General features: G+C 43.7%; 8 protein-coding genes across 9 annotated transcripts; 3 read left to right on the forward strand and 5 right to left on the reverse strand.

Annotated features, from left to right (window-relative positions):
• Window positions 1-24: 24 nt before the first annotated feature.
• Window positions 25-447, reverse strand: LSM04_008096 (uncharacterized protein; the record flags this gene model as incomplete). The annotated part of the gene is made up of 1 exon (XM_067335156.1): window positions 25-447. One exon carries the CDS (start codon window positions 445-447, stop codon window positions 25-27), a length of 423 nt encoding a protein of 140 aa, XP_067195391.1.
• Window positions 448-1,496: 1,049 nt separating this feature from the next.
• Window positions 1,497-2,078, reverse strand: LSM04_007869 (uncharacterized protein; the record flags this gene model as incomplete). Its single annotated transcript, XM_067335157.1, has 1 exon — window positions 1,497-2,078. One exon carries the CDS (start codon window positions 2,076-2,078, stop codon window positions 1,497-1,499), a length of 582 nt encoding a protein of 193 aa, XP_067195382.1.
• Window positions 2,079-2,099: 21 nt separating this feature from the next.
• On the reverse strand, window positions 2,100-2,426 carry LSM04_003614 (uncharacterized protein; the record flags this gene model as incomplete). Its single annotated transcript, XM_067335158.1, has 1 exon — window positions 2,100-2,426. One exon carries the CDS (start codon window positions 2,424-2,426, stop codon window positions 2,100-2,102), a length of 327 nt encoding a protein of 108 aa, XP_067195121.1.
• Window positions 2,427-12,251: 9,825 nt separating this feature from the next.
• Window positions 12,252-12,849, reverse strand: LSM04_005792 (uncharacterized protein; the record flags this gene model as incomplete). Its single annotated transcript, XM_067335159.1, has 2 exons — window positions 12,252-12,402; window positions 12,653-12,849. 2 exons carry the CDS (start codon window positions 12,847-12,849, stop codon window positions 12,252-12,254), a joined length of 348 nt encoding a protein of 115 aa, XP_067195251.1.
• Window positions 12,850-12,960: 111 nt separating this feature from the next.
• LSM04_006211 (uncharacterized protein) lies at window positions 12,961-13,752 on the reverse strand (the record flags this gene model as incomplete). Of its 2 annotated transcripts, XM_067335160.1 has the most annotated exons (2): window positions 12,961-13,231; window positions 13,427-13,614. In XM_067335160.1, the coding sequence occupies 2 exons, from the start codon at window positions 13,612-13,614 to the stop codon at window positions 12,961-12,963; spliced, it is 459 nt and encodes a 152-aa protein (XP_067195277.1). The 2 variants fall into 2 exon arrangements, with proteins under 2 accessions (XP_067195277.1, XP_067195278.1); XM_067335161.1 differs by lacking the exon at window positions 12,961-13,231 and having other exon boundaries at window positions 13,423-13,752.
• Window positions 13,753-17,316: 3,564 nt separating this feature from the next.
• Window positions 17,317-18,834, forward strand: LSM04_002167 (UDP-glucuronosyl/UDP-glucosyltransferase; the record flags this gene model as incomplete). Its single annotated transcript, XM_067335162.1, has 1 exon — window positions 17,317-18,834. The coding sequence occupies one exon, from the start codon at window positions 17,317-17,319 to the stop codon at window positions 18,832-18,834; it is 1,518 nt and encodes a 505-aa protein (XP_067195040.1).
• A 264-nt stretch (window positions 18,835-19,098) lies between these two features.
• Window positions 19,099-19,395, forward strand: LSM04_004858 (Roadblock/LAMTOR2 domain; the record flags this gene model as incomplete). The annotated part of the gene is made up of 1 exon (XM_067335163.1): window positions 19,099-19,395. The coding sequence occupies one exon, from the start codon at window positions 19,099-19,101 to the stop codon at window positions 19,393-19,395; it is 297 nt and encodes a 98-aa protein (XP_067195191.1).
• A 279-nt stretch (window positions 19,396-19,674) lies between these two features.
• Window positions 19,675-23,166, forward strand: LSM04_001609 (Ubiquitin carboxyl-terminal hydrolase 7; the record flags this gene model as incomplete). Its single annotated transcript, XM_067335164.1, has 1 exon — window positions 19,675-23,166. One exon carries the CDS (start codon window positions 19,675-19,677, stop codon window positions 23,164-23,166), a length of 3,492 nt encoding a protein of 1,163 aa, XP_067195002.1.
• Between the last annotated feature and the right edge of the window lie 113 nt (window positions 23,167-23,279).

Here is a 23,279-nt window from a genome sequence, read left to right on the forward strand (position 1 = left end):
AAAAACACTACAGTTCACTCAATTCTAATAAGAAGCCTGTTTAACATAGCCCAGCTTGAGCTCAAATGGAAGCCAATCAAGCGGAGTGGGGTCACGATAGGTCATCGGACCAAGAGGGCTAGCTATTTGAACATTTCGGATGCGTGCCCAGCCGGGAATTGGCGTGAGACAACGGTCCCGAACATCTTCGTACGAAATATGTTCCGTCATAATCACCATATCACGATATTGCTGATATGATCCTATAACCCCAATGGCAAGACAGAGCAAAAAAATTGAATAACCACAACTGATTAGTGGATATTTTCTAGCCTTAAAAAGAAACCCCCATTTTTCTTGAGACCCCGCTGCAGTTGATACATAACCATATTCTGTTTTAATGTTTCCCAATTGAAGTCGTGTTGCCTTCGACAACGTGGGACCTAGATAAATATTTGTAAACCGCATCATAATTACAGAACTAAACTACTAACAGTTTCTGCTTCTCCTCACTCAAACTGGGGTACTAAAAATTATAAACCAGAAAAAAAAGAAAAAGAAGAAAACATTTTACACATGTCCCGATACTCGTAATAGAATAATGGTAAAACAGAGAAAACGGCTCGATAATAGGATATGGAAAAGGAAAAAAAAATAACCTTTGAGTACCATACTGATATATATATATATAGGTATCAAAAAACAAAATCACGGCCAAATAATATGAAAACATCACTGCATTCAAATTCCCCTTCTCATAAAAAAAAAACGGAAAACAAAGAAGGTTTCTCACTGCTCACAACTTCATGTTGTCGTTTTTTTTTTAATAATAACTATACCAATTTCATAAAATTTTTGCAAACGAAAAAAAAAACACTGGTTATTATATTCCGTTTGGAAATATATCAAGCACTTACTTTGAAAAGTTTCCCTCCATCCCCCAGACGCCTATATCCCATATGCCATTTCGATACGGAGCCAAATATATATATATTCGGTAGATTCTCCAGTAAATAAATAAATAAAATATTTTCAAAACACCGGGTATTTGGCAACGAAAAAAAAAAACCAGAAAAGCATACAATAATCTTTTCCCAATCCCATATCATAAATCAAAAAACCAAGAAATAAATATAAATTTAAATACATTCATACATGCATATATATATATATATATATAAACACGTAAACAAATAACAAAGTAGTCAAAAAATAAAAAAATAAAAAAAACAAATAACTATACTCTACGATGGACCAAAAAAAGCCAAACTAGACATCAAAGGTCATGATACATTTTAAAAAAAAAAGGCCACAAATAAAACCACGTCCAAAAAATAAAAAAACGCACGAACGAAGCGAGAAACCCACCGCCAAATAAAAACGTCACATCAAAAAAAAAACACGAAACGCGACGCCGCAGCACCAACAAAACAGCACCACCCACGACAAATGCAAAAAACCAGAAAAAAAAAACCCGGGCCCCTTCACCCCAAAAAACAAGAAACCACAACACCCTTTCAAACGCGGCCCCCAGGTGGAGAAAAACGACCCGCGCTGGCGCCCGGGTCCGTGGGTTCCCCCTCCGCCCCCCGTCCCTCCCTCCAAAATGGCTTTTTGTCCTCCCGGTCGGGCGGGGCTCCCCCGCAGGAGAAGGCCCCTCCGGCACCCCACGGGGGCAAACGCCGCCGAGCGAGAACAATGGCAAAGGACACGGCCGCCGAAAACACATCTTTTTTTTCTTTGGATTTGAGTTTTGAAGGTCCGGCTTCCTCGGGAAGATTTTTTGATTTGTACTTTTTTTGTTTTTCGCCTTCCCCGGAAAAAAAAACCGGGGAAATCGAACACACCGCTGCGAAAGGGAGAAAATCCTGCAGCAGGGCCGATCCGGTTGCTTTTTCTTTGTTTTTTCCATTTTTTTTTTTTTCGAAAACCGTCGCTAAAACGCCGCCTTCCACCACCCGCGGAAAAGCCGAACCTGCAAACGCCAAGGGGCCGCCTGAAGGCAGGCAAGTGGGCCAACGCACCCCTGTTATTTCTCTTTTTTCTCCTTGGTGGGTGTGAAATTTTGCGCGCCCGTGCGAACCCTCGGGGTCCGCCATATCGAGTTCGCCTGGGCCATTTTAATATCCCCTCTGAAGGGCGAGGGTCGGCCACAGGAGCTCCCGCACGAAAGGCCCGAGTTTTGGGAAACGTCCCCCGCCCCGCCGGAAGGAACGGCGCCAACCGATGTTAAAAAAAAAAAGCCAATAACCTCGAAACGAACGCGGAGGGAAGAACGAACGGGACAACACAGCGGCCGCAAAGAGGTTCCATCGAAGTCTCACCGCCGCCCGGTTTGGAGAAGGATGGATCGACACCTTTGCGTTGAAATGTGGTGCAGACCAAGCCTTTTTTTGTCTACTTAATGCGGAGCAAGCGTCGGAGAAATCGGCGCTGGAAGTTCCCATTTGGGACCCGCCTTGCCCAAAGAGTCTTCGGAATCATCCTTGACGAGGGGCCCTTTGCTCACCGCGATGTTTTCCACAGATTGGCGGCGCCTGCGGAATGTTTGATAGGTGCAAAACCCCTAGAACACTCTACTTTTGTTTTCGGCGCTACCGCCGCGCCTTTCTAGCGATGAATTGCGTGGGCACTTCTTATTTTCAGGGAAAGGACGCCTTTGCAAAGAAAGGGGGAAGCACACCCCACGGAAGGCCCCCTTTGCCTTTGCATGTTTCGATGCTTTTCCCTCCTTAACAAAAGTTTATCGGGCAAAATTCGTGGCGCAGCAATTTTCCTTGTGGTGCTAACCCGGGCACCGCCCGTATCGTGCAATATTTCGTTGGTTTTCCTCAACCGGGGTGGGGGCCCCAAAACCCATATCGGAGTGCGTCGGTGAGCCATACCCACCATAGAAGAATGCCACCCACCTCTTCTTTTGGCATTGATGTTTCATTGTTTCTTTGGCGGTTTCTCTCTGGGTTGGGGCGGCCATCTTCTTTCTGTTTTTTCTCTGGGGTAGCGTGCCGCCCCTCTTTGTTTCGAAGAATCTTCGGACACAAATGCTACAGGCAAATGGAAGTTCTGCTAAAGGAAGGGTGTTTGAGGTCTGGGTGCCGGCTTGTTGTGTTGATGGCATCGGTTCTGGCGGGACCTCCGGCGGACCTGGGAGAATTTCATTTTCCAAAGAACACCGGCTCTCCTAAAGCCATTCTTATTGACCATATGAACCCCTGAGGATTCACTGCATGAGCTTTATACGCAACGCCAAGTGGAAAGTACAGGTTATTTTTTTTTTTTTTTGAAAGCTTGTGAAAAAAATGATCGAGCCTTACGTTTATCAGATGACAAAAAAATATATATATTGAATTGTTTCATGATAGACAATTTCATTTCTTTTTCCTTTTTACAGCCTGTCTAACCTTAAGTTTTCTGAAAAAGTAAGTTTACAATCAAGTAAAAATGTGAAGTACTATTTTTCAGTCTTATTCCGAAGCGGAATGGATGACCAGTACTCAGGTATTCGTGGATTTGGTGCGCCAGAATGGCCATACGGCTTTTTCATTTGCATTTCGTCCATCCGCGGCTCCGCATTTAAGTTATCATTTTGATGGTATTCTAACGTTGGACAACGACATACTCGCCATTAATCTGGATCAAGATAGATCTATGAATTGGGAGGATTTGCGTACCTCCATTATAAACTTTACGATGCCACGGAATACAAATTTTCTCCAGGCATTTGAAGAAGCACGCGCGCGTTTCAGTGCAGAATGGACACCGCTGGAAGAAAGAGCATCCGTGCCGCAGCAGGAATATCAAAGTGCTCAAGCGCAACTACAGGATGTTCAGTACCGTTTTCACCAATATGCCAGTGTGCAATTCCAGGAATTGTAGAATAAAATGGCACAAGCATAACAGGAGGCAACAAGAGTAAAGTTGCAACTGGCAGCTATTTAGGCAAAGTTGGCACTAGCAAATGCGGAAGTAACAGAAATGCAAGCACAGTTAGTACAATCACAAGTGCAATTGACAACAGCTCACGAACAAGTTACACATTTGCATGCACAACTGCAAAAGGAGCAGGTGCGAGTAACACAAGCACTGACGCAGACCTCAACCGCGCATGAAGAATTAGCAAAGCGAAAAAGGGCAACTGGCAGAATTACGGGTGCAAGGGTTCCAGTTTCAGCTGGAGAGGCCTGGAATGATGGCGCAACTCGAGCCAGCCAGGGAACAACCCCGTCAAAGAGAAAAGCAAAACGATGAGTTATTACGCCAATTGGGCCAGGAGACCCCAAAGAAAATGGGATGGGACGCGACACACAACATTGACCCAACAACGGCCCGTACACCTACAAAGGAAGCAAGAAAAGAATGGCCTGAGTGGACGGCGCCGATGGGTCACGAGGAACAAACACAAGAGGAATTTTATTCGGGAATACAGGATATCAAGCCACCAGCGTCGTTTGCCGGTTGCCGGCCAGAAGAGCAAGATACGCACTTTTGACGGTATTCCCTTCTATATGGCCAACACCTTGGCGACGCCGGCCACCCCAACGCGGTGCCAAAGTCCAGTGCTCCGCATTGCCGGACGAAGCCAAGAGCCAGCGATGTTTTTCTTCTGGAAAACTCGCTGGCGCTTAAACTACGGCGTCGCAAAGCACCGGGGCCAGCCGCGTCGTGCTGGGGCAGAACTGAATCCAAGAAGGTCCTGGGGCACTTGTCGACGTGCTGTCAGCAGTATCACCTGTACCAAGTTACTGCTGAGCGGTGATGTGAAGGAAAATCCCGGCCCTTCTCTGCGAGGTATGCGGTGGAACTCAGCTGGACTTACCCAGGCCAAGAGGCTTGCTCTCCACAAAACCCTTGTTGAGGAAAACGTGTCATTCGGCCTTCTAATCGAGATGAAAATGTCTTGTGCGGAAGCGTCGAGTTTCACAATCGCTGGCTATCAACATCATGGAGTGTCCCGCCCCTCTAAAGGTGGCGGCGTTTCGATTCTGGTTCGTGAAGACCTGCCGGTGGAAGTAGGATCGTCTGTTGTGGCGAGCATTGAGTATACTCACGCAACGATCCATTTGACAGAAGGGCTGGCGCTCTCAGTGACGTCAGCATACTTCCCCCCAGGGAGATCATTTACAGCGTCGCAACTGGACGCACTCTTGGGAACTCCGATATTGCCGATTACGATAAAGGTAACGTTTCCCAGAAACAAGAAACGTCAGCGAGACTCGTCGCCACCGGAACGTGAGGACCACGGCAAGGTTCAGTGCGGTGTGTGTAAGAAGTTCTACGCCAACATGCCTTCACTCGCCATTCACTGCAGAAATTTTCACCATGGCGAAGGCATGCCTGCCAAAGGGAAAACCAAATCCTCCCGAAGCAAGGGAGAGAACATAAGAGACCTTGCGGCCCTGATTTGCCCCACATGCAACAGACAATGCATAAGCAAATCAGGCCTCACACAACACCGCATGTCTCAACACGGGTATCGGCATATTCGCGCGCATACTAGCCAACGCACCGGCTGCGAAGAAACATCTCTGCATCTCTTGAGTTGCCCCGCCCTTCGCCCATTGCGAATGCAGTATGCTATAACGGGTATCCCTCTCCAGAAGCTGTGCTTTTCCAAACAGCTAGCCCAGTTCCTTCTGGCAGTGGAGCGGAACTATGCGATACCGCAGAATTCGCGGTCCAGAACCCCTACGCCTCCTCCCTCCACCCCTGTAAGGCCTCTACGCCCCTCTAAGGCCAGCGACGAGCTCGATTGTGGAATCCCTGAAAGGATTAGTCTCAAGAGGCGCTTTTCGCGATCCCCAACAAGCAACAAAAAATAGAGGAGATCATTGGGGCCCAATCATTAACTAAAAACCAAAAATAACAAAAATAAATAACAAAAGGAGAGTGGCCGACGGGCTCTGGGAAAGGATGGTGGGAGTAGGGAATCTCTCGTAGACTGTTTGCTGTTCATAGATTGGTTGCAAAGCTAAATAAGGCAAAACTAGAAAATAACAAAACTCAACTAATAAAAACCCCAAAATAACAAAATAGATATTACAAGAGCTTGAGGATCCCACAAAACGAAGAGATTTTTCTCTCGAACACCGCTCTTCATAGACAGCAACCTCGGTGCTCTGCGGCGAGAAGCTGATAGCCGTACCGTTGGGGTAAAACCCATAAAGACACGAGGAATAAAAAAAAACTTTTGAAGTGCATATTCTTTGCTTTTTTTGTTCTTCACGTCTTTATGAGATTAGCGCGGAGGCCACGGTCATCAATAATTGTTTATATATACATTATTTTTCTTTTCACCACCATGCAAATGGTGCGTGAATGGAAAAGATATCTCTGAGACCCTCATTGATGGTGAGGAATGGATTTTTTAGTGCTCCTCTGGGTTGCCCCAGCAACTAAATCCAATTTGCAGCACTGGATGGCATGGTTCTAATTATATCTCTTGGGCTCCTGATTTTCCAAAATAGAACTCAGGCAAATGTGAAATATATATAAAAAAGAAACCGCTGCTGATAGCACGATGCTGCGTGCCCCCGGGGCCTTCTCGGATTAAAGTTTTGTCCCATCACGACGCGGCTGATCCCGGACCTGCGCGACGTTTGCAGCTTACGAACCAACAAACCCTTTAGAAGAGAGTATTGTTGGCCCCCACGGCTTCATTTGAAGAATGCGAGGGAATGGGTCTTGGCGCCGCCCCATAGCGGCCAAACGCCATCGGGGAAAAACATTCCAGAGAACATATGTGTCGAGAAAAAATTTTTTAACCTTGTTTCTTAGGCGACCCCTTCCTTCAAAAATGTATTGATTGCTTTCAGATTTCCCGAATAAATTCAAACACTTGACCCCAGCGCCGTGGGTCTAGGCAGCGGCTCATTTACAAGGATTCTTGGCTTGATAGCTTTTAGATGCTCAAACAGCCTAATGCAGAATTGAATCCCCTACTTTAGAAATCGCGCATGCGAATCGTTAGACGTACTGCAAGCTGTCAACGATTTCCCGCTTTTGATTTATAACCAATCCGATTGGCACACGGGAACAATTGCAGCAAAAGCAACCGAAGGCAGTTATTTGGCTAGGGGTTTTTTTATTCTTAAACGGGTTATATGGCCACTTAATCTCTTGTTTTCCTGTACGTGATGAAAAATTTTCCTGCAGGTGGTATAGAAATGGGGACCGATAAAAAAGTGGAAATCGACGATAAAACGCCCGGAAAGGGAAAAATATGCTTCAAAATTTTGTGTTTTAGATTAGTTCTCACCTTATATAAACGATGAACAACAGACAAAGGAAGAAACGAGTTTGATTCAGTACAACCGATCATCTGGGCCCTATTTCTCTCTCAAACTTTCACCTACCGTTGGGCTGCGCAAATGATAAAAACAAAATTTGATGTGGAGTCTTACTTCCAAACCGCGAACTGGTAGGGGCTTTGCTTCGTCACCTCCGCCAGTCCTCTCTGTATGGGGGGCAATGCGCATGAGTAGGCCGGAAACTAGAAACTAAAAAGCATAATTTAAGCCTTGCTTTTCCGCATAATAAAACAAATAAAATAGAAGAAAGAAACACCGATATAATAATTTTCTGTAAGAACCAAAGCTTTCCACCCCTGACAACGCAAGTGTATCCAAATATTTTCTCCCTAACATTATTTCCTAATAAAAATAACAGAAGTGACGAAATGGAAGTGCTGAAAGCCCTTTTTAATCCGTTCCCCGCTCTCCCCATCGCAAGTTCTACCCTTTCGCTAAGTTTAATTTTTTGATGTTTTCCCCCCTAGATATTCCATCCGCTGGATTTTGCTCTGAAGCCTCATAACCCTACGTAGCGCGCATACCGTGTGAGCGTAAACCCTTTTTAATGGCGCCGACTTCTGAAACCAACGCCTCCGAGTGCGAGTTTCCTTTTTGCATAATGTGCACAACCGTTGCGTTACCAACGGAATATCCAATGGCCCTGCCAAATGTATTTTAAAACCGCGCAATGCCCGGTGAACGGCGTGCGTCTGCTTTAGAAATCATGCGAGGTGAGTGCTTCCAAGCACCACCAGCAGCCACCAAAACTCCCCTGAATCTTTGAATAATAACGCCCCCCATCCGTACATGGAGGCGTCAGTGCCGAGTGTTGCCGTGGAGGGCAACTTTTGTGGAGGATGAACCGGGTCGTTCATTAACAATGTGTTGAGCAAACTTTGTCCGATGTCCCTTGCAGTTGGTGATAAATTTGCCGGGTCTTGTGGCCGTATTAATCCTCGATTTAAACGAGATAAACGTCGACGTACGATTTTCAAGAAGAAATAATAAGGGAAAAGAGCTGCACCTCTTACCCCACCCGCATAAAGCATACGCGAAACTGTGCTCTCCAGTTCTTCGACTGTCGTGTTATCCAGTGAAGGAGCCTGTTGCAATCTCTGTATTGCTTTCTCACTTAAAGTCACCGTGTTTTCTTTGTGATTGAAATGTACGCCTATGAAATCATATTCTTTAGTGTTGGGCTTCTGTTCTCCAATGGTGGCGCCGCATTGTTGCATGTTCTTCCGAATTGTCTTTCCCAAAGCATCCACCTTCTGATGTGGACCACTTATTCGGATGTTATCAATCCATACATGTATGTGTAAACCTTCTGGTGCTGCATATTGTGGCAATGCCAATTCTGAATCTCCAGCCAAAACTCTTGTAATGGTATTTATAATCTCAGGACTACATTTATAGCTCATGGGAAGGCGAGTGAACTCAACGAATTCACCTGATTCCGTGCGGCAACGGAAACTTGCGCGTGTGTTTACTGGTAAGGCCACCTGGAAAAATGATGCCTTTAAATCAAATAATGTCGCGGTTTCGCCGTGAACCGCATCCAGGCACCGGGAAATGTGTCCCAAAGGCGCATCGGCCTCATGATCATCCCTGTCATTCTTTTCTCTCGGCCACGCAATAAAACTTATTCTTTGTCCGGAGGGTTTGCCCTCCACCACCGTAATAGGAACCACCCAACCTGCAGCTGGATGTAATGAAGCTGTACAAATAATTCCTGCTTCCTTCATACGCTGCGCATCAGCGTTATTAATTCGTAAGTTGGATTCAAGCCGTTTGGCGTATAATTCGGGTTTCTGCATAATGTGCCACACCTCATCCCAATGCCTCCTGGCCTTATGGTTGAGGCGGTCTCTTATCCATTGGGTGGAAAGCGTGCCTACGTCTATTTGTTGCAGCGGTAATTGTGTTTCGTCTTCTTTTGTCGCCACACTGTTTCGGTGTGATTGTTGCAGTATATTATGCCCTTTGAAAGGGGCGCGAATGTGTTGCGTTGTCAATTCTGGTAATTCCCATTTTTCTGCAGCTCATTTTTCTAATTCTCTTACGTCAATGATGTCAAGTATGCGGACTTGTTTATTGTTGCGGCCCAATGGCCTAAGTATCGCACCGTGCTGCGTGGGAGTTCCATGGGGTCTGCGTGTTTCCCTAACTGTGTTAGTAATCGTGGATCGAGATCGTGTTCGATCACTGCTGCCGCGGCGTGTGCTAGCGCTCCTCTCTTTATGGAGTGAGCTGTCATTCCATACGGTCGAAGAATATTCTCCATGCCTTTTGTAGTTGGCGTCGTTAGCTTTTCGTCGCTTGACATTCCTTTTATGGTTTCCTTGACGCGTCGTGCGTCCGCATCTGCGATTACCACGTATCTTGCCGCTCTGTGAGGGTCGCTCTTGAATGTTTTTGGTAGTGCCGCTCAATCCAATATTATGGCATTGGGATCTTGATTGTGTGGCACGAAATTTTGTTTTTGAAGTTGTGCTATTTCTCCCCAACGGCTGGCTGTAACCCACGCTAGTCGTAAAGCCACTCAATCTCTTTCTCTTTGTAAGGGCATCGCTTATCATATCTAATTCCCATCTCAACATTGGTTTTGCTTGTTTCATGGGATCTGCTGTCGCTGTCTTTTGGAGGCCCGCCAGAAACATTTGAGTGGGCGTTCTCCCTAATGCCAGCATGGTGATCAGTGTGCGCGTGTATTGAATCGCGCTGTTCCTTGTCAATTGTAGACTTACGACAAATAACGGAATGTTTTTTCCGTCACTTCCAATTTGTTTTGTATCACGAACTTTATGAATTTTCTTATTATGGATCCCCGTTATTCCCATGTTGTGCGGGTCCACACGCGTTTGGCGACACGATTGGCCTCTGATGCCAGCGCCACAATGTACGGATCTTGGGAAGGTGCGGGTATGATCGTAATGTCGTTTATAGATTTTGTCCGTTGGAGAAGTGTTGATGATGGAAATAATGCTTGCCGTTGGTGTAGTTGTGTGTTGTGTTTCTGTATATTTCCTGTTATGATACCTTCTGTCACCTTTCGGAAATGTGATTGGAAGAAAACCACGGTGTTTTGTTGGCGAATCCAATCCTGAATATCTAACTTTCGTTGATATCCCATCATCCCTTGGCCCCGGCATTCACTGTTTCCGTGGCCGAATATCGTTTCTTGGTTTAAAAGTCTCTCGTTGCAATTGCACCCGGCACGTAAAGCCGTAATGCCCGAGGAGACAGCATCTGAAATAGTGTGACTTGCTGAGTGGTTATGCCGACTGTTTCTTCCTCAACTTCATGGCTGCTTGTATGAATGGATCCTCTCTTTTTAAAGGCTGAGCAATGGCCTCCTTGATATCCTGCATCTTCACTCCTGGAAAATCCTTTGCTGTCTGAATAACCCTGAGTTCGGTGTATAACTGGCTTCCGAAGCGTACCTGTTGATTCGACATTCCTTCATTACGAATGGTGTTGGCCCATTGCACAAAATTATTCCATGCATCATTATAGGCTGGCCCTGGATTAGCTGGCATAGGAAAATTTCCGGTATGCCGCCACCAATTGGCTTGGTGAAGTCTGCAGTAAATAATCCATCATTCCTTCAAATGTTCTGATGCGCTCTTCTGGTCGTACATATTCGGTACAAACCGGTTGGCTTTGTTCCTGCGTTCCCCGGAAAACCTCTTTTGGGCTTTCCTCATAACCCATCGGTGTCGTCTCCCCGGGCCATTCTTTTCGTGCTTCCTTTGTAGGTGTATGAACGGCTTGTGGGTCAATGCCGCGTGTTTCTTCTTTTCCCAGTGTTTGCGTCTCGTGCCCTAATTGGCGCAATGATTCGGCAAATCGATTTTCTTTTTGCCTTAGCCGTTCCCTTGCTGATGTAAGTTGCACTAACATTTCAGCCTTCTCCGTTTGAGACTGGGACCCTTGTGCCCGCAATTCCAACATTTCATTCTCTTACTGCGAGAGCCTTTGTAATGCTGCCACAAGTCGCCCTTGTGTTTTGGCCAACTGCGTCTGGGTATGTTTCAAATACGCTTGCATTTCTTCCTTTTGTGTTTTTTCGATCATGGCTGCCTGGTGAAGATGTGCTATTTGGTCTTGTAATTCCTGGACCTGATTGCTTACGTGATGCTGTGCCCGAAAGGATTCATCCTGTAATTCTTTTAATGCATTTCGATACTCATAGGTTAAACTTGGACGTGCTGCTGCCAATGCTTTCCATTCGGCACTGAAACACGCAAGTGCTTCTTCAAATGCTTGTAGAAAGACTGGGTTGAGCGGCACATTATAGCGCACCAGGGAGGGACCAAGAGACGCCCATGGCATGACGTTACGGCCGTTTACCCGAACCATTAAGGTGTCATTTTTAAGGAATAACTCAACTTCAGCTTGATAAATTGTTTGCGGAGAAGCTGCTGGACAATAGTCAAGGAAAAAAGTCGTTTTGCCTTTATGGTGCACAAATGCTGTTAACGCCTGCGTGCTAATTTGCCGTTCTGCTGTAAACGGCTGGCGGGATAGAGTTAGCATAACGCTTTCTTGTGGCTTACTTTTTTTTCAGGAAACTTAATTTTGGCAGACTTTGAAGCATAAAAGATAATAACAAAAATTGACGCAAAGTTCAATCATTCTTTTCGCAAGCTTTCAAAAAACGATAACTTCGAACGCTTAATTTTGAGAAAACCAATAAATCCATTTGCAAAGAAAACAGGGCAAATGAAAACAAAATGCCCTAATCCTAGACGTTCCTGACCCAATTGCGCATATATATGTGCGCGGCCCCGTTTCTTAGATAACGCCCAATCCCCTGGGGCCCCATGCTGCCCACAAAGGGCGTTTTTTCTTCCAGAGCGGACCGCAAAGGGAAAGGGGCGCCCGTCTGTGCCAAAGTGGGGCCCCAAGGGTGCCATTAAACAGTTCGCCAATAAAATCGCGATTCTTGAAAGGGGGCGTCTGTCCTCTAATTGTTGCGGCTCATGGGGCGGATTCTGGCATCAAAGCAGGGCCCGCTTGGCCACGAATTTTCCACGGGCCGGCGGCTCGGGGATCGCAAATCGATATGGCAATTCGCAGCCCCGTTGGGGCGAAAACGCCAACCAACATCTTATGATTTTGGCCCAAACGCCTGCAACCCAGCAGGGGGCCCGGGCCGTCATTTTCTGTTCTTCGGTGGTTCGGTTTGCTGCCAGGTCTCCAAATTTTCGTCCCACGCCTGCGTCTATACGAGCGGGGGCTTGTGAATAATGAAAAAAATTTTTTTACCTCGCGCGGTTCTGAAGTTTTTGGCCCCCTATAGGGATGGCAAAAAGAAGGGGGCGTTTTGCGCGTTTTTCATCTTGCCTGGCGGATTGTGGTGGGTTCCTTCCGTGGGAAACCCGAAAGCGCCTGCGAGAGCTTCCTGGCTGTTCGTCCTCTTTCCGCCCTTGGCATCGGAAGCGTGCCGTCCGTTGGGGCGATTTCCGGCCGGGCGACTCCCGTTGGGTATTGGGAAACCGAATCTTGAAGGGGCCCTCGGGCTTTTCCAAAGGCGAAGCCGTTCAAAATTTAAAAGCCCTTCAAGCGCTTTAAGCATAGACGAAAAAAAAGAATAACAGGACACCAGCCGGAAACAACTCGCTAGCGAGATAAAGTGTTTGGGGAGACGCGCCCAGCATAAGGCAGTCGCAAAAGCCATTGGGCGCAATCAACCCGATATACAACTTTTGCCGAAGCGCGCTTGCAAACGGAGGTGTCGTTGCTTTGTTTCCCCGCCCCCAGCAGCCCCCAAAAGCGAAGGGCCCCCAACCTCACCCCAAGCGCCAAAACACACCGCGGAGGCAACCGGCGGAACAGCAACAACAGCAGCAAAGAAAAAAACGGAGGCGCCTGGTCCCGGGTGTTTTCTGGCGGTGGCCGGTCCCGCGTTCTCTGCTTCGCCTTCGGTTGTGGGCTGGCAAACCTCCGGTGCGCATGGCCTTTCGGGGTGGCTCTTCTTTGTCGGGGCGCGGCTGTGATTAGAAATTCCTCCCTGTCAGAAGTTTTTTTTTATTTTCTTCGCCTCTGGGCTTGCCATCCTTTGGCTCCCGTTCCCTAAACCCAGAAACCGGCGCCACAAACTCCCACAACAATGCGGCAAAGCCCTCGCCTTTGCTGGGGAATAAAAGGCTCACTCCAATCTTAACGCTGGGCCGAACTGGTCTTTCTGGTGTGTTTCCGGGGGTTGCTTCGTCGCTTTGGCTGGGTTGATTTGGGCTCGGTTGTGTTGTTTTCTCCGCTCATGTGTTGGGGTGCGGTTCGCGAAAACAGCCGGCCCAAGAGATCGGCACTGGGCTAGAATGGCGGACCGGCGTTGGGCCATAATTGTCGCTGTTAAAAAAAAAAAAAACGGTTCTAAACATCGGTTCTTTGTTCTTCTGCCGTCGCCTTTCCATTTCTCATGTAATAAAGTTTCCTCTCTGCTCTGGCGATTTGCATTCTCCAACGCAATAAGCGGCATCTATGGTAGGGTGGCCTTCTCCGACGCCTTGCAATTGAATTTGTCTTTTGTATAAGCTTTGACTTTCCTTTTAACTCAATTAACAAAAATAATATTTTCAGCCCTTTCTTTGCCGAGAAGGGTCTCTGGACAGTGCCCTCTCCCTCGAAGAAGTCGTCTTAATCCGTTTGCTGGAGCCCGAAACTGGTTTAAGCAATTGGTTCGTTGGCATTATTTTTGTGTATGGTGGTTGCGATGTTCGATCGCAATACGGACGCCATACAGAGAATGAAAAACACGTCAGATGTGCAAAAAGGAAAATTTTTTGTTTTGCCTTTCTTGGCTTGGGAAATGCCTGTGGAAAAGGGAAGGGTTTCCCCATCCCCAGATTCATGCGCCAACCAAACGGGTAGAGCGGTTCTTGGTGCCTGATGCCTGGTTGAAAACACCGTGCTTCAAGAGGACTTCAAGGCATTTGCGCGCTTTGCAAAACACCGCGGGAAAGGGAAAGCGCGGCTCTTTTTGCGCGCTGCCTCCGCCGGGCGCGCTGGGGACCCCGCTTCCCGCTTGTGCCGGGCCGAAGCTTTGAGAGGGAAAGGCGCATCCCACCCCTTTCATGGCGGCCATTTTCGGGCGTTCACATTGCCAGAATCAGTGGCCAACGCGCGCCACTTTGGTAATAACTGTGTGTGGGTGGTTCGTTCTGTGGATTTGTTTTGGTTCTTTAGAAGGGATTCCTTTGGGGCAGTTGCTTTATTATAGGCCTTGGGTGGGTGGGTGCGTGCCTTTTTTGGGGGGTGGCGTTGCGTTGCCCTAACACCTTGCAGCGCCATTTACTATTGCTGTTCTCCATTTATTCCTTTCGGTTTTTGTTTCAGTGGTTGAAAAGGGAAATTCCTTTTTCAGTATTGAGCATGACTCTCATATCATGTTGCCAGGCGCATTGCTTGATTCCTGCTGAAAGGTTTCCAAGGCAGTTCGCGCTGTTGAGAAGAGAATCGCCAAGACTCTAGTGTGTAATATCGCTCTGTTTTTTTGGGAACAGAAGACTTGTTGTAGCATGCAAAACGTCACCCCACCAGAGACTAACAGCCTTTTGGAGCTGAGAATTTCTAAATGTTGTCGTCATTGGCTTTTATTTCTTCTTCTAAAAGCAACTCTGTTAGCTTGTTCTTGGTAATGGGCCTAGTTCTTTGAGGCAAAACTCGCAATTTGGATAACACAGACCGGGACATAGGCAAAGGCGTTGTTGCTATCTGCTGCTGTTAACTTGTGAAATCCTTTTGGCTTAAACTTTCCTTATGTCTTATTTTTTCCTTTTGCGAACTATTTGGGGAAGGTTGTATTTCTACTCGTGTCTGGCAAAAATATGCAATGTTTCATTTTCCCAATTAACACCACGGGGTGTCTTCAAAAGGTCTGGTTTTAAAAGAGTGTGTGTGAAGGTATATTTGTGAACATGGCGTTTGTGCCAACGCGTCAATCGCTTTTAGGAAAGGAATGTTGTACCAGCAACATGTGATTTGCAAGCTATGTTTCACCATAATTTCCCGAGGACCTTTTCCTCAAAAATGTTTCCTGCTCATACTCAAAGGCGAGCAACCGCAGATATGGGGCTCCGTCTTTGGGAAAGAATGGGGTTATATTTTATTTTGATTGTAGCCAGAAAACAAATTCATCCTTTTTCTCTGAGTTTCTCCCGTCACCATCTTGACAGGAAGCCGGCATCCCATCTATCCGGGCCTTCCTGATGAAGCAAATCCGGCTATGCACAAATAACAGGTGGAACTTTAATGGATGGAATAGAATTTGCATCACCCTTTGGTGCGCGGTGAGGCAATCCTTCAATGAAAGTTTTCTAGAAAAAGAAAAATGCAAGTATGCAATACAAAAAACCCTAGCAGAAGATAGCCAAACAACAAAAGCGCTACCCAATCGGAAATGGAAATATAAGAATCAAGAAAATATCAAGATACAATTGCCAAAGAAGAAGAAAGAAAAAAAAGAGAACAGAAAGGCCACAGAAAAACAAATAGACACAAGCGCTTCTAGAACTGAAACCCCGCCCGGGCGCAGGATAAGGGAATGCCTCCGCCTTGCCGCCTGCGTTTGGAAGCTTTCTTTCGAAAGTGGGCCGGGAAACAGGAGGGCCTTTTAGCAAACAGAGAACTCAAGAAGAAACGAGAGGAACTTGAGGCAAGTCAGAGGGTGGGGGTCCGCGCATTTAAAGGGGCATTGGCGAAAGTATTGGGCAAATGGTCCCCCAAAACGGCAGTCCACTGAGTTTAGGGGTGTTTTCTGTGTGGCCCCATCGTTTCGCCACAATCGCATGGCGACAAACTTTCTTTTTTTTTTGCCTTTGGAACCGCGCGGTTGTTGCAAAATGGTTCTCTCTGACTTCTCTCCGCTGTTGAAAAAAAAAAAAAAACGCGCTTTGATCCCGTGGCGGGGCGGGCGCGTCCGTTGGGTGACAACGGGGTGCGCGTGAACAGAACCGACCGCCGAGCCCCGAGAACCTCCCAGGGCGCGAAGGGTGTGGGCGCGGGCGCCGGGGCAGCCAAGAAGGGAAAAATAAAACCAATTTGGCCGCGCGGCGTGGCTGTGGGTCTGCCGGGGCGCTTTGGGGAAAGAAAGGTTATTTTTTAACCGCAAGAACGGGTTCCGGAGTCCGAAATGATTTGGGAAACTTCCAAAAGAAAGAAAAAAAACCTTCCCGAAGAAGCCGGGCCTTCAAAACTCAAATTCCAAAAAAAAAAATATATATATACGCGTGCGCGGTGGGCGTGTTCTCCGCGATTCTTCTCGCTCGGCGGCGTTTGCCCCCGTGGGCTGCCGGACGGGCCGGCGGGCGAGGGAAAGGCGGGCAGAGGGCGGGGGGTGGGGAGCCGCGTTTTTTTTTAATTTTTTCGGGTCCGGGGTTTCTTTGGCTTCGCGGTCCTTTTCTTTCGCCGGGTTTCGGCCTTCGGCGAAGTCGGCGGGGCAGAACCGCCCGCACATCCCACCGGAGGGGGCCGAAGAAGGAAGAAGAAGGAAAAAAAAAAGAGGGGCGGCGAGAGTTTTTTTTTTGTTTTGTTTGTATTTCCCCTTAGCCCTCCCCGAGCATCTGTGCTTTTTTTCCTGTGATCCTTTTCGTTAAATTGGCGGGGTGTTTTGGGTTCTTGTTTTGTTTCCTTATGTTTGTTTTGTGACCTGAGGTGCGTGATGACGAATTGGTTTATGCACTCCATATGGTTTTTGATTTCTATGTTTTTTCTTTTGGTTATTGCTAGCATGAATGCATTTATTATTATTGTTTTTTTTTCCCCTCTGGCTCTCCTTTCTTAAGAACCGCGTTCCGATGGGATTATGTCTCTGGTTTTTCTTTTTGTTTCTTAAGGGGTTCAAAAAAGCAATCCATTCAATTCTATAGATCATCCTCTATTTTTCACTACCCTTTTGCTCGCATAATGTGGACTTAATAAAATTTTTTTGTTGATATTGGGATTGACTTTTAGTTCATTTTTCTTGGTTCCCTTTAAACAATTTCTTTCTCAGAGAAAAAGAGGGATTTTTTTTTTAGAAGACAAAGAACAATCGCTTTTTATAATGTGGGTCCCATCTGGTTTTGGTGCCATATTAATGGGAACGTTGCTTCTTGTTTTGGGGGTTGATGGCCTTAACGTAGGTGTAGTACCGTTTCCTGAGCCTTCCAGGTTCACTCCAATGTTGGCTATTATCAAGGAATTGCTTATTCGTGGACATGAGTTTGAGGTCTACGTTCCAGAGGAATTCATGAATAACTGTCTCAGAGAAGTGAAACATGGATGTGTAACTGTTGGTACATATAATGGTTCTTACAGGAACCAAGAAACGTTAGCAAAAACGTATTTTGACTTGAAGTGGATAAATTCTTTTCTTTCTATTGAGGGATCCACTAGAAAATTTGGTATATTTTTTGAATCGGCACCCAAAAATACTTTACAGAAGTCGAGTTTACTTCCTGATGTTGTAATAATAGATATTGGTTTATGGGATGCCGAAAGGGTTTTTAGGAAATATCAGATACCTACTGTTTTTCTCTGGTCATTGACTCAATGGCCCTCCCAGATGAACCCCTTATTTCCTGCTCGTGGTAGTGGTTTCAGTATGCGTATGAATTTAATTGAAAGATGGAAGAATTATTTATTTCAACGGCTAAACTACTGGGTTACACAAATTCGAAAGAGAAAAATGACAAATTCTAGTGATTCTTTTGAGATTATTTTATATGAAAGGCACATTATCACACCATTTGTTTTTGGAATTGATCTTCCTCAACCGTATTGCCCAAATGTGCATCCCGTTGGATTTTTGTTCCCACCTGTTGAGGGTACAGCAGATAATGATACCGAATTGAAATTATGGATGCATAGTTGTTCTAATGGTATTATCTTTATTAATCTTGGACCTATTTATGTATTGTCTGATACTTGGAAAAATAATATAGATCAATTTATTGATATCTTAATAAAGAAATTGGGTATGTGTGTTTTATGGGAGACTCATGGGGATCGTAATACTCATTCAGTAAAAGCAAGGAATAAAAAAGAGTTAATAATAATTGATCAGATTCCTTTCTCTTCACGTTCTGTATTAGGTCACGGGAATACTAGGGTGTTTTTAAGTAATTGTGGAAACTTTTCAGTATATGAGAGTATTGAAAGTGGTATTCCAATGGTTGGGTTGCCTCTTGTTTCTGAGCAGGCTGATATGTGTTCAAGGGTAAAAGATGCTGGAGTCGGTATTGTATTAGACAAATATCTTTTTAGTTCTCATCAACTTTTTGATGCTGTGGTACAAGTGGTAAAAAACTCTAAAATACAAGAAAAACTTTTGAGTATTAAGAGAATGGGTTATGTGTTGGGTGGTCCCAAAAGGGCTACTGATATTATCGAACAAGTAGGAATAATGGGAAAAGGTACGGATGTGATGTTCTGTCGCTGGGCTCGGTTATCATTAATTGAGCGACTTGAATTGGATATTATTTTCATCCTAAGTAGTGTAGGTGCGGCTTTTCTCTTTATAATTATGAAGATGTGCTCTCGTGGGAAGTCTGCAATAATGGCTCGCAAAAAACAGGATTAGTACCGTGTGCATGGCTGTTTTTTTTTCTTTCCTCTCCCTTTCACCTTTGAGATGTGGGGTTTGTATCATTTTTTTAATTTTATTCTTTGTAAAGTTGCTAATCTTTTTTTTTGTTTTTTGCACAGCCTGTGGGAGCTTGTTCTAGCTGATGACACCCATAAACAGTTTTTTTTCTCTCTTTGATACATATTTTTTTATTCTATTTCTTGAAAAGGTAAGTTCAAGATAAGCATAAATAGGAAAGTGCAAGATAAATTGGTGATAATGTCTGAGATTGAGGAAACTTTTCAGCGGATTAGTCAGAGGCCGAATGTAACGGGTATAATTGTTGTGAATAATGAGGGTATTCCAATAAAAAGCACCATTGAGGATACGGCAACGCAAAATCAGTATGCACATTTAATTACAGCTCTGGCTGCTAAGGCACGTCATTGCGTAAGAGATCTTGACCCAACAAATGATCTCTCATTTTTACGTATACGGAGTAAGAAGAATGAGATCATGGTGGCACCTGATAAAGATTTTATCCTTATTGTTATTCAGCGTTTTTCTGAAATGTAGTCTTCCTTCTCTATTTAGACTTAAAAAAATTTTTTTTTTGACGATAGCTGCCTGGCGAATGATGTAGAAAAGAAGTTTTGTTTGCGTCAAAGTTGCTTTAGAAGGGGAAAATTCTTTCTAAGTGGAAGAAAAAAAAAGTTCTATTATTATATAACTTGAGAGTTGTTATTATTTCTAATTTCTTTTGATTTCTTTTCCTTTTCTTTTTTTTTTTTTTGATGGTGTGGATTTAATTGTGTACTGTTTTTTTTTTCGTTAACTTCATTTTTGTAGTGAAAAATGTTGAATGTCCTTGAGGTTGTTCGACATGTATTTTGGGATGATGCTTTGTATGACAGAAAATTATTACCGCCAGAAGCTGCTTTAGAAAGATGTCAAATAACATTAGCAGACTTAGCAACTATGACCGGTGCGGAACGTATAGCTGTATTTGAAGAGTGTGGTATTCATAACCTACTTCATCCTGTATTTCTTCGAGCACTACAACGACTAACTGCGATATACGGTTCTGGAGCTATAGATGACAATTGTGTAGTTCATCGACATTTGAGTGCACAACAATGGAGTCCTTTTGTTTCTACTGTACCTCTTCTTGGTTACTCCTTTGTTAATAGTGCTGCGTTTAAAAATGAGGAATCAGATATTCAAATTCCCCGTCCTAAAGGATCGATAAGTTTTATTGGTGGGGATAATAAACCTAAAATAAAATATAATGGATTATTAAATCAAGGTGCCACATGCTATTTAAATTCACTTTTACAATCATTATTTCATATCTCAGAGTTTCGTTTAACAATATATCAAATGCCAACTTTAGAGGAGGCTCAAGAAAAAAATGATGTTAACATCAAAACAAGAAAATCTATTCCATATGCTCTTCAAAGATTATTTTGTCTTCTTCAACGAGGAAATGAGGCTGTTGATACTACGGAACTTACCGAATCTTTTGGATGGAGTTCTACAGATAGTTTTGTACAACATGACGTTCACGAAATGACTTGTGAATTATTGGATAACCTAGAAAATAAACTTAATCAAGTTAATAACCCTGAAAAAGGTATTGAAACAACACAGGTAAAAAATAATGCTATTAGCAGATTATTTGTAGGAGTTTTGGAATCTTTTGTTCGTGTAGATGAAGTAAACTATTATGGAGCGAGAGAAGAGTTATTTTATGATTTACAACTTGTTGTAAAAAATACAACAAATATTTATATGAGTTTAGATAAATTCTTTCAAGTTGAAGTTCTTGATGGAAAAAACAAGTATTGTTTAGAATCTGATGGGAAAAAGTCATATCATCGTGCCGAAAAAGGTGTACGTTTAAAACTTACTCCACCTATAATGTTATTACACTTAACACGTTTTGACTATGATTTAGAAAGAGGCGAAAGTAAAGTTTTAAGTCGTTGGGATTATTATAATGAATTGGATTTATCAATGTATATGCCTCATGCTTCTAAGAATGATACACATTATACTCTTTGTAGTGTGTTAGTTCATTCAGGATCGAACACTGGATTTGGACACTATTTTTGTTTTTTACGATGCTCAAATGTATGGTACAGATTTAATGATGAAATCGTTTCTCCAGCTTCTCTTCGAGATGTTTTTGGAGCCAATTTCGGTGGAGTAAAGGTAAATTATTGGGGATCTGAAGTACCAAATACGACAAACGCTTACATGTTAGTTTACATAAGAACTTCTGAAATGAATCATTTATTAAGACGTGTGGGACCAGAAGATGTTCCATGGCATGTAGTTCAACAATTAGAACGTGAACATGAAGAATATGAACGACTTCTAAAGGAGCGAGCTGAAGACCATTTATATGGAAGGATTTGTTTTATACAACCTCAAGATATTGTAGAAGATCACGAATTTCTTTCTTCTTGTCGTCCACGAGGCAAACAATTTCCATCAAGTAGAACGTTCAGAGTTTTGTTGAGTACAGAAGCTCTTCCAGAAATTCAATCATTTGTAGAAAAAAATCTTAATATTCCAACTTCTGAACAATCTCTTTGGTACACTTCAAGAAGAGAAAAAGATAATTCTCTTCGTTTACATAAACAAATTACTAGTGGATTGACTATATCAGATATTTTGAGTGGAGAAAAAGAATGTTGTGTACTTGTTATTAATTCTAACAATGCACAACATATTGAAATTGATGGAGAGGGTGAGTTAGAGTGTGATATATATCATCATAAATTATACATCCCACTACAATTAAAAGTTGTATTTTTGGGATGCACAGTAGTACACCGAAAGAGAGCTACAAAATCAGATGAACTGTTACAGTTAATAAAACCTTTTATTAGAAATTTTATTGTAGAAGTTCCTGATGAGAATTCCCATACTCATAATCATCATTTAACAAGAATGGGTTCAAAAAGCGTAGAAGAATCTGATTTAATAACATTGAAGTCCATTGAATCACCTGTGGGAGAAACTGCCCTTTCACATAAAGAATCTGGAGAAATGATTGAAAAAGAAATATCTGTATTGTGTGAGTGTGAACACAATACATTTTCTAAATGTCCAGAATATTTGAAATCTGGAGACATTTTAGTATGGCAAGAAGAAATATCTGCAGAAAATAAATGTAATGTATTTTATCCCAACGTTATAAGTTTTCAACATTTCCTTCGTCACCGAATTCCTGTGGAAATTAAACTAAATATGGCGCCTACTTATCCTACGCTCATCAATACACAACTTGCAGAGGACATGACTTACGAACAACTCCAACGTTACGTCGGTCTGCTTATTGGTGATCCAAAAAATTATGATCGTATTCGTTTTACTATGTACAATCTAGAGACAAAATTACCGTACTTCATGAAGGGTACGAGGAAAGACCGTCCGACACTTTTAAAATTACTATCACCTCCTGTTTCACACTGTGTTTCCCTTTTGCCATATCTTTACTACGAATATTGCAAATATACAGTTACAGAAATTGAGGCAGCACATTCACTTCAATTTAAACTATTCAGTGAGCGTGTAAAACCTATGAGTGAACATTGGATACTGATGCCTCGTGCAGTTCCTATTACTCCTAAAGAACTCTTTAGTACATGTATAAATGAAATTCAGAATTCAAAGGTTTCGCATGTTATTTCATTTCCAACAACTCCTATTGTTGTAAAAAATTCGAGTGAAAAAGATTCTCATCAAGTTAATCCATTTAATTCTGATGCTTTATTTTATAGTAGTCTTGATCCTTCTGATGGATGGAAAGTACTCCGACTCGTTGATGTTTGGCTTGGAAGAATTTACAATGTATTTGACAAGGACCACCCACATACCTTTGATCATTCTACATTTGAAGAAAGCGCCGAATATCGTATTGAACAAATTCCACGCCCTATAGAAGGTGTACCATTGGAATCCCAATCACTGATTCAGGTACATCATTTTACAATGGTTCGTCAACGAACAAGTCCTGTTGAAACTCATGGTGATCCTTTTAGTATTTATATTGGTCATAATGAACTTGCACCTTTTCTTTTGCAACGCATTGCTTGCAAACTTGGACTCAGTGAAGCAGCGGTGGTAGATTGGAAAATGACCTTGGTAAAAGAAAATTCTGTAGTGGAGATTGTACCCACTCTACCTATGGGAAAACAATTGTTTGAGTTTTGTGATGAACGATATTATCAGCCTAATCAGCCTTCTCCTAATAAAATGGCGTTTTTGGGTCTTGAACACGCCCCATTGTCAAAACGTTCGGTAAAAAAAGAGGATAAAGTGGTAATTCTCAATTAGCGAATCACACACTATTTTCCCTTTGACCCCTCTAATTTCTTTCTTCCTTTCTTCTGGGAGTTGCTATGTTCTGAGACTGTGTTAGTAGAACGGTTCCCTGAAATTTTTGTTTT

Source organism: Trypanosoma melophagium (assembly GCF_022059095.1).
Source record: "Trypanosoma melophagium isolate St. Kilda chromosome Unknown ctg1segment0, whole genome shotgun sequence".
Taxonomy (NCBI): Eukaryota; Euglenozoa; class Kinetoplastea; order Trypanosomatida; family Trypanosomatidae; genus Trypanosoma; species Trypanosoma melophagium.